At 43.2% G+C, this 10,069-nt stretch overlaps 2 protein-coding genes across 2 annotated transcripts; both read right to left on the bottom strand.

Moving 5' to 3' along the window:
* Positions 1-953: 953 nt before the first annotated feature.
* On the bottom strand, positions 954-4,156 carry LOC137732891 (uncharacterized). The gene is made up of 5 exons (XM_068472145.1): positions 3,572-4,156; positions 2,297-2,938; positions 1,946-2,038; positions 1,220-1,633; positions 954-1,085 (listed from the first exon to the last, which is right to left on the bottom strand). Exons 1-5 carry the CDS (start codon positions 4,154-4,156, stop codon positions 954-956), a joined length of 1,866 nt encoding a protein of 621 aa, XP_068328246.1.
* Positions 4,157-5,219: 1,063 nt separating this feature from the next.
* Positions 5,220-5,771, bottom strand: LOC137732890 (uncharacterized). The gene has a single exon (XM_068472144.1). It carries the CDS (start codon positions 5,769-5,771, stop codon positions 5,220-5,222), a length of 552 nt encoding a protein of 183 aa, XP_068328245.1.
* Between the last annotated feature and the right edge of the window lie 4,298 nt (positions 5,772-10,069).

Genomic DNA, 10,069 nt, shown 5'->3' with positions numbered 1-10,069 from the left:
AATACACCAACGTGATCTACTCAACCTCACGAACATCCCTATATTTTTAAAATAATTTTCTGACACTGCACGCGCCCCCACGCGCCGGCCAAGCCACGGCCACACGCGTTGCCCATGCGCAGGCACGTGCCTGGCACACTGACGGCGTTAGTTAACGCCGTCAGGAATATTCCGTTAAGTCTGATAGATTTCGTTAACGCCGTTAGGAATATTTCGTCCAAACTAACGAAATATTCCGTCATCTTATCCGGCCAAACTCTGGCGTCGTCGGAAAACCGGGAAATTTTCCAAACTTCATAACTCACTCATTTTTCACCCAAATTTCACGAAATTGGTACCAAAATGAAGCTTACAACAAGAGGAACAAATCCTTACCACTTTCAAGCACTAAAACCAACGAAATCTCACCGGGAAAACTCCACCAAATCCGGCCAAACCTGCAACTCATAATCCCGATGTCCAAAACCTTCAAACGAACCACCCCGAGCCTCCTAAGGATCTCACCAAGATTCCTACAAACTTGAAATTCCCAAAAACACATGAATTAACGTGTGCATGAACAGTACCCCGAATTGAGTATCTCGGGTTCGACGTGAAAACGATGGTTCCCTTACCTGAAATGGGTATGGTTGAACTCCTAAGAACCTCACGAGCACAGATATGTAATTTGTTTCCTCGATCCGCAACGTTTTTGATGGTTTTGGTGTTGTCCATACGAAGAAGATAGGAAAGGGAGAGAGAGAGGGACTCGGGACAGGAAGAAGATGGGGATGAAAGTGTGGGTGTGTGTGTGGTCCAAAAATAGCCAGCCAAATTCCAAAAATGACCACACAACGAAACAAACATACTAGGGGCAAGATCGTCATTTCACCCTTACGGTACGAAAAATCCGAGACAGGCTGTCATAACCTACCTACCTTAAAAAAATTTCGTCCCGAAATTCATAACAACCACTAGCGATCAAAGAACAACCGATGATACAAATCTCTCATCCGATCTTCAGTTTCCCGAGTAGCCTCCTCCACGGTATGATTCTTCCATAAAACTTTCACCAAATTTACTATCTTATTCCTCAAAACCTTTTCCTTCCAATCCAGAATCGTCAATGGTTCCTCATCATAAGTCAAATCCAGATTAATTTCCAAGGGTTGAGGAGGTATCACATGAGACGGATCCGCAACATAATGTCGAAGCATAGACACGTAAAAATGTTATGTACTTTAGCTAGCTCAGAAGGCAACTCCAGCCTGTAAGCCACCTCACCAACTCGCTTAGTGATCATGTACGGTCCGATATACTTGGGACTCATCTTACTTTTCTTTCCAAACCGTACAACGCCTCTCCACGGTGAAAGCTTTAGAAACACCCAATCGCCAACCTCATACACTCTGTCAGTAGCATACCGATATGCTAAGCTCTTTTGTTGATCATGGGCCGCCTTCAGGTTAGACTTGATTACCTGAACATTTTGAGTAGTCTCCTCAACAATCTCCGGGCCCACCAAAACTCTTTCTCTGACCTCTGACCAACACAAGGATGTGCGACAAGATCTACCATACAACGCCTCAAATGATGCCATGCCGATACTCGAATGAAAGCTGTTGTTGTAGGCAAATTCCATTAAATCCAACCGCTGGTGCCAAGCATCGCCAAACTGCAACATCGAAGATCTCAACATATCCTCCAACGTTTGAATAGTTCTCTCTGACTGTCCATCTGTCTGAGGATGATATGCCGTACTATAAAGTAATCTCGTACCCAAAGCTTCCTGAAAAGCCACCCAAAATTTAGAAGTAAATCTGGGGTCACGATCCGAAACAATACTCACAGGAACACCATGGTACTTCATGATCTTCGAGATGAACAACTCCGCTAATCGGCCCAAAGAATACTTCTCCCTCACTGGAATGAAATGTGCTGACTTAGTAAGCCGATCAACAATCACCCAGATGCCGTCAAAACCATTATGCGTACGCGGAAGCTTGTACATAAAATCCGTAGTAATGTTTTCCCATTTCCACTCTGGAACGGGAAGCGGCTGCAACAACCCAAAAGGCTTATTCCTTTTAGCTTTAACTTGCTAGCAAACAGCACACCTACTAACATACTCAGCTATCTCCCTCTTCATACCCGGCCAATAATAAAATGGTCGAATGGTATGATACATTTTAGTAGCACCTGGATGCATAGCATAAGCCGAGATATGTGCTTCATCGAGAATTGCTTTCTTTAAATCCAAATTATTAGGCACAAACATCCTACCCTCCTGCATAAGCATGCCATTCGATTCACGAACTCTGAGGTCTTTCCTCCTCCCTTGATCTCGAGCTTGGATTATTTCTTGAGTTTCCTCATCAACTACTTGAGCTTCAAGCACACGATCAACTAAAATTGGCCTAACTTGAAAATTAGCAAGTAAAGCCACCTCTCGATCTTCTGCCTCTAGCCTCACTCCTATGGATCTTAAGACTGCCAGAAGAGGAACGCGACTAGCGTACAATGCATTAATACGGCCTTGAGACTTCCTACTAAGTGCATCAGCTACCACATTTGTATGACCAGGGTGATAATTAATCGTGCAATCATAATCACTAAGCAGTTCCAACCACCTCTGCTGACAAAGATTACGATCCCTCTGCGTGAAAAGATACTGAAGACTCTTATGATCTATAAAGATCTTGCATTTCTCTCCATAAAGATAATGTCTCCACAACTTCAACGGAAAGATGATGGCCACTAACTCCAAATCATGTGTAGGGTAATTCAACTCATGAGGTTTCAATTGTCGTGAAGTATAAGCAATTACCCTACCATGTTGCATCAACACGCATCCCAGACCATTCAAGGAAGCATCACTATAGACCTTGAAGTCACCACTATCGTCCGGGAGTGCCAAAACAGGTGCATTAGTGAGACAATACTTCAACTGCTGGAAACTCTGCTCACACTTATCATCCCACTCAAATTTAACATCTTTCCTCGTTAACCTCGTCAGTGGTAAAGCAATCACAGAAAAATCCTTAACAAACCATCGATAATACCTTGCTAAACCAAGGAAACTCCTTACCTCAGTGACGGTTCGCGGTTACTCCCACATCTCCATAGTTGCCACCTTTTGAGGATCCACCAAGATACCTTGAGCTGAAATGACGTGCCCCAAAAATGCTACTTGATCTAACCAGAACTGGCACTTGCTAAACTTAGCATACAGTTGGTGTTCCCTCAACCTTTTCAACACCAAAGTAAGATGTCGAACATGCTCCGATTTAGACTTAGAGTATACCAGAATATCGTCAATGAAAACAATAACAAATCTATCCAAATATGGCTGGAATACTCGGTTCATCAAATCCATAAAAGCAGTTGGTGCATTCGTCAATCCAAAAGGCATAACCAGAAACTCGTAATAACCATAACGAGTCCTGAAAGCAGTCTTAGGGACATCCTCCCTACTAATCTTCAGCTGATAGTATCCAGACCTCAAGTCAATCTTGGAGAATATACAAGCACCTCGAAGCTGATCAAACAAATCATTAATACGCGGTAATGGATAACGGTTCTTAATCGTTACCCGATTCAATTGCCAGTAATCAATACATAACCTCAAGGTTCCGTCTTTCTTTCTCATAAACAACATTGGAGCTCCCCAAGATGAAGTACTAAGCTGAATAAAACCTTTATCCACTAATTCCTGCAATTGAACTTTCAATTCCCTCAACACAGTAGGAGCCATACGATAAGGAGTCAAAGATATAGGATTAGTACCTGGAAGCAAATCAATGATGAACTCCACGTCTCGGTCAGGCAGCAAACCAGGTAAATCCTCAGGGAAAACATTAGGAAAATGCTTGACTACCCTTACATCCTCCACACTATTAGGACCAGCATCGTTCAACACCACATGAGTTAAGTATCCCTGGCAACCTTTCGATAACAACCTTTTCGCTCGTATAGCAGAAATAACGCCATGTCTCACCCTACTCTGCTCGCCCACAAAAGTAACCACAAGTAATTCAGGACGATGGAATGTAACTATTTTCCCGTAACAATCAATATTGGCACGATTGAAATGCAGCCAATCCGTGCCCAAAATCACATCAAAATCAACAATATCCAACGGGATAAGATCAGCTGGCATAATAACATCATCCACCATCACTGGACACCCTGGATACGCACAATCTACAATACATCTCTCCCCTCTAGGCATAGCGAACTCTAAATCATACCCTAGAGGTGTAGGGTGAGGTTGCGTCACTTGAGCAAAGGTATGAGAAATCACAGAATGTGTAGCACCACAGTCAATTAATACTCTAGCAAAACAACAAAGGATATTTAACGTACCCATGATCAAGTTTGGATTATTTTGAGTGTCCTGCAAAGAGATATTATGAATACGTCCCTAGGTCTGCTGCCGTCCACCACGACCTCTACTCGTCTAGCCACCAAGACTCTGTGCATCATGCCCCTGACTAGGCTGACCAGACTGCCTTGAAGATCCCGCACTACTAGCAGCAATCTTCCCCTGCTGAGGCTGTCCTCCCTGATACCACTGAGACCCACCTGCTAGAACTGGAAGATACGGCATATAGCCACCAGAATACTGGGGATAACCACCCTGAGAATATGGATCCTAGGGATATGGATACTGCCCTGGGGCATAAGGAACAGCATCACCCTAATAGTAATAAGCACCACCACGACCCGTCTGCCCATAACTATTAGGACCAGGAACCTGCTGGATCGGTGCAAGTGGTGGCAAGAAAGTCTACTGGGGCCTCAGCTGACTCTGAGGACAATTTGCAGCCCGATGTCCCATCTGCCCACAAGTGAAGCAACCACTGCTGCCCCGTCTGCACTCACCAAAATGTCGATTATTACACCTGCGGCAAACTAGAGCTCTTCCTCTACCAGCATCACTCTGCCTCTGGCCTCTAGCACCACCAGCAAATCTACCACCACGACCTTGACCAGTGGCACTAAAACCATCGCTAGAAGAACTAGAACTGGTTCCACCCCGCTTAAAGCTCTAGGTCTTGCGAGGTCCGAGAGACGCCTAACCCTTGCCCTTGTCATCTTTCCTCTGGTTACCATATTTTTCTTCCTCATCACTCTCACTGGGCATGTTCTCGGAATCCTCAATCCTCAACAGAATCTCATAGAACTCCTGGTAGGTGTCATAAGGGGTAGTGGTCGCCATCGAACGCCACTTCTTCTTCTTAGTACACAAACGGAAACGACAGAGCATCTCTGCTGGATTGCCAGCAACATCCAGATGATAACGGGGACAAGTCAGTAAACCTCCGATAGTACTCGTTCGCCGTCAACTTCCCCTGCCTCAACTCAGTGAATTCCTGCTTTTTGCGGTCTATATACTCAAGAGGCACAAACCATCTCCTGAACAGCTCTCTGAACACCTTCCAATCAATCCTCTCCTCTGGGGACAAACGACGAACCTCTTGCTCCCACCAGGATGCCGAATCCTTACCCAAAAACCAAGATGTCGTCTTAACCCACTTCTCAACAAGGCGATTCCTTTGATTATGCAGAACACGAAAGGTCTTCTTAATATGTTCTAACCACCACTCCGCTCCCTCAAAACCCTCGTGGCCCTCGAACTTATCTAGCTTCAGATTGTACATAGTCTCCAGAGGAGTCCTCTGGGGAGGGCGGAGCGCCGACTGAATAGCAGTGGCGATAGCTTCCCCCAGCTGAGCTACATCGGGGAAACTAAGCTTAGCAGAGTGACGTGGATCCCTACGAGGTGGCATAATTTTGACAGAAGACACCAAAACAATTAGAATACTTATAAAAGTACAGGACTGCCAAACCTAGGCTCTGATACCAAACTGACAAACCTCAACCGACATCAGGGCATGCTGGCTGTCACGTAGAAGTGACGTAACCATGTGCACAGTGCGGAAGTTAAGAATAATAATAAAAGTACGAATAAATAAAAACCAAGGTATACACAAGGTAAATAACATACACGTGCAAGCGTAAGTGTGAAAAACAAAGTTCAGAGCACGGAAGACCTAGTGCAGTCCGGGAGAAACAAACACTAAATAAACACACCCAAAGGTGGTCCTACACTAGTGATAATCTGTCAGATATGCCGAATCCCTCGAGAGCCACCAACAGAGCAAACCAAACTAGAACCTGGAGGGGCGCAAAACAGAAAGTGTGAGTGGGCAAAAACAAAGCTTTTCAAAATCATTTCAATATTAAAAGTACTAACCCCTCGTTGTAAAACCTGTATAGTTTCCCAGAAAATAGAGTATGCACATATATATAAAACATGCTCAGAAATATGCCATGTCGAATGCCTCTAAACAAAATGCAAGTACTCAAGTAATGTCAAATCAATGCCATATAATATGTCAGCCGAAGTCACCTAACGTGACCTATACGGCTAAATCTAGAGCTCAAATCCCCAACTCACTTAATATACCTGCACACAAGTCAGAACCACCTAAAGTGGTCTGTACGACAAGACTGGTGTAAATAAATACGCTTAAGTGCTACGATCACGTGAAGACTGGGCGAATAATCGCGGGTCACCTACGAGTCGGAACCACCTAAAGTGGTCTGTACGACAGGACTGTGCACCTAACTTGGATCCAAGATGAGCGTGTGGTGCGGGAGGTGAACATCACGTGAAGGACTATGCCCTACTCTGGGTGGGAGCACTAACTCTGGGGGTGCAGGTTATGAGCTCTCTATGCATCTCAAATCACTACTAAACATAAACATAAACCATAACTTACCTGGCACTTACCTATGCGTCCGTAACACCAATCATAAGTATATATGCAACTAATAATGCATAAGTAAACAGGCGAACATAATGCATGGCATATAAAACATATAAGCGCTTCATTTCACTTTATGGGAAAAACACAAGTATATAGGTATATACGGAAAACCAAAAGCCCACTCATTGGTATGTAGAAGGGTCATAACCCCCTTGCCTCAAGTGACTACGCTCGTCCTCGGGATAGGTCTCACCTATATGCGAAACAACTATAAAAACGTTAATTTTAAAGCACATAACCAACATTACGAAATAACTTCTTATACAATGCTCAAATGGGGTGTATGAATACACCAACGTGATCTACTCAACCTCACGAACATCCCCATATTTTTAAAATAATTTTCTGACACTGCATGCGCCCCCACGCACCGGCCAAGGCACTGCCACACGCGCTGCCCACGCGCAGGCACGTGCCTGGCACACTGACGGCGTCAGTTAACGCCGTCAGGAATATTCCGTTAAGTCTGACAGATTCCGTTAACGCTGTTAGGAATATTCCGTCCAAACTAACAAAATATTCCGTCATCTTCTCCGGCCAAACTCCGGCGTCGTCGTCGTCGTCAGAAAACTAGGAAAATTTCCAAACTTCATAACTTACTCATTTTTCACCCAAATTTCACGAAATTGGTACCAAAATGAAGCTTACAACAAGAGGAACAAATCCTTACCACTTTCAAGCACTAAAACCAACGGAATCTCTCCAGGAAAACTCCACCAAATCTGGCCAAACCTGCAACTCACGATCCCGACGTCCAAAACCTTCAAACGAACCACCCCGAGCCTCCTAAAGACCTCACCAAGCTTCCTACAAACTTGAAATTCCCAAAAACACATGAATTTACATGTGCATGAACAGTACCCCGAATTGAGTATCACGGGTTCGACGTGAAAACGATGGTTCCCTTACCTGAAATGGGTATGGTTGAACTCTTAAGAACCTCACGAGCACAAATATGTAATTTGATTCCTCGATCCGTAACGTTTCCGATGGTTTTGGTGTTGTCCGTACGAAGAAGATAGGAAAGGGAGAGAGAGAGGGACTCGGGACAGGAAGAAGATGGGGATGAAAGTGTGTGGGTGCGTGTGTGGTCCAAAAACAGCTAGCCAAATTCCAAAAACGACCACACAACGAAACAAACATACTAGGGGCAAAACCGTTATTTCACCCCTACGATACGAAAAATCCTAAACGCGCTGTCACAACCAAGGTAGCCCTACGTGTATTTTAAAGAAGCATTTCCATTTGTATTCCTCTCCTCACATAATAATATAACATTATTAATTGAAAACAATAAGATGATATCACTCTGATTAATTATGAAATCCTTCACTAACGTGTGAATTTTCCAATTTTTAATGCTCCCAACGTAAAAGAGTTTGCAGGCAAATACAATTAGTAATGTGGAATGAAACATGTGAGTTTATATGACACATCAAATACTCGCTCCGAAAGTAGAGCTTTCTATACTCCTCCGTTAACCACAAGCTATTTTGCGTGGTAAGTAAACGATTTCCATACTCTTGTTTCTTTACTTTTTGGATTTATTCAGTTTCATGATCAAAATAAATATGCGTGTTTAAGAAGAAAAAAAAAATCGTCTGATAAACATTTCCCTAGTTAAAGAATACATTACATTTTGCAGTCTTTTGGTTTTGTTTAGTTACAGCGTAATGTTGTGGTCCATTTATTTTGAAAATTGGTAGACATAACTTTCAGATCACGCCAGTTACTTTTATTGTCCAATTGTATTCCCTTCTGCTTGTAAATCGGAGCCAGCGCTACTTGTATTAAAAGAGTATCCCCTTAATTGTTTTGTGCATAGAATCTCTTATGTGGCGGGTTGTGAAGTGATAAAATTTCTAGTTGCTAGGATTCAAGTTTTTTTTAGCTTTGGAGTATTGGTTGTGTTCATTTGTTGCTTCTCATACTTGTCACACCCCCAAATCTGCCAATATGATGGCTATTAGATTGATCAAGTTGGCCTTGGTTTTTTTCTTTTGATACTTTTTTTTTTTTTTTATTTGTCAAAGGAAATTTTATTACAAAAACCATACTTTACAACAAAGGCCCAACATACACTTTGAATACAACCAAAAAAGGCCTAAAAACTAAAGGAAAAAAGAAAAAAAGCCCAACAATAGAAAGGTTCAAAAACTACACAGCTTCCGCTAGAAGCTTCCACCGCCATCTCCACCCTCTGAAACAGGTCCAACGGCCGATTCCCCTCCTCTGTCCAATAACGCCTCCACAGATGCCACCTCCAACCACAAGTTGGTACAAGAGCACAACCATAAACAAGGGATAATCGGCAGCCAAGTGAGCAAAGCTGACTATCAGAATGAAGTTCGTGGATACCCACGAACGACTCTGTCGAAACCGACATATTACAAGGAGAAAGTAGCGTTGTACCACCCGAGCTGGATGACAAGCCTATTAAAGAAATGGGAATGTCCAAAGGCAACATAAAGCTCACATGAACTCATTAAATATTCCCACTGTTTCAGAAGCCTATGGGAATGTCAAGTTTGAAAAAGCTACACAAGGAGGGCAGCTCCAATAGAGGAGTAAGAAGGAGATAAAGAGGGCTAATAATAAGATGGATGGAGAAAGAGATCATATACCGTATACCCTCCATCCAAGAAAGTATAGAATCTTAAGGAGAGCTTAAGAAAATGTAGTAATGATGCCTACACCATGTTGGAGGCCAGAACCTCTTTGTTTTGGGACTATCTCACTTGAGAGGGGGATACCCCCACCTCTGCTGGAAGATACACCTTATCAAATGCTAAGACAATTACTCAACTTTGACATAACAGTAGAGGAAGAGTTGTCCAAGTTAATATTGCCAAAACATGCATAGGCATGGATGGATAAGTTTGTATGTCAAATTGAAGGAAAGAAATGAGAAGTACCTGGACCCAGCAACTTCCACGTAAACATGACTTATGTTCTATCCACCATGTTTTGCGCCGACCTAGATCAACCTACCACATTGGAGGGTGATTACTTGGCAACAGAACCAATGATGGCACTTGTTAGTGTTGAAGAAGTTGGGAAAAGAGAGTTAGGCATGACAGGTTTGCCTGAACCTACAATGAGAGGGCCCGAAAGGATATATTCAGATAGAAAGGTCTTTAGCAGCTAAAGTTTAGCCCTAGCCAACCATCTCAAACCTATATATGTGATTGCTGATTTGGATGGAGTACCCTTGAAAAGGGTATTAATTGATGGTGGCGCTGTGGTCAACGTCC

The sequence above is a fragment of the Pyrus communis genome, chromosome 4, assembly GCF_963583255.1.
Source record: "Pyrus communis chromosome 4, drPyrComm1.1, whole genome shotgun sequence".
NCBI lineage: Eukaryota > Viridiplantae > Streptophyta > Magnoliopsida > Rosales > Rosaceae > Pyrus > Pyrus communis.
Note: the sequence above shows the minus strand (reverse complement) of the source record. Positions and strands in the feature narration are given on the sequence as shown.

What these genes read in the sequence shown, in the direction of transcription:
- LOC137732891 (XM_068472145.1), bottom strand. Translation starts at nt 4,156, where the DNA reads ATGGTGGATGATGTTATTATGCCAGCTGATCTTATCCCGTTGGATATT. An exon ending in ATTACTGGCAATTGAATCGG is followed by an intron (nt 2,939 to 3,571) that starts GTAACGATTAAG and finishes AAGTGTGAGCAG; the next exon opens with AGTTTCCAGCAGTTGAAGTA. An exon ending in ATGGTTTTGACGGCATCTGG is followed by an intron (nt 1,634 to 1,945) that starts GTGATTGTTGAT and finishes GCTTGGCACCAG; the next exon opens with CGGTTGGATTTAATGGAATT.
- LOC137732890 (XM_068472144.1), bottom strand. Translation starts at nt 5,771, where the DNA reads ATGCCACCTCGTAGGGATCCACGTCACTCTGCTAAGCTTAGTTTCCCC.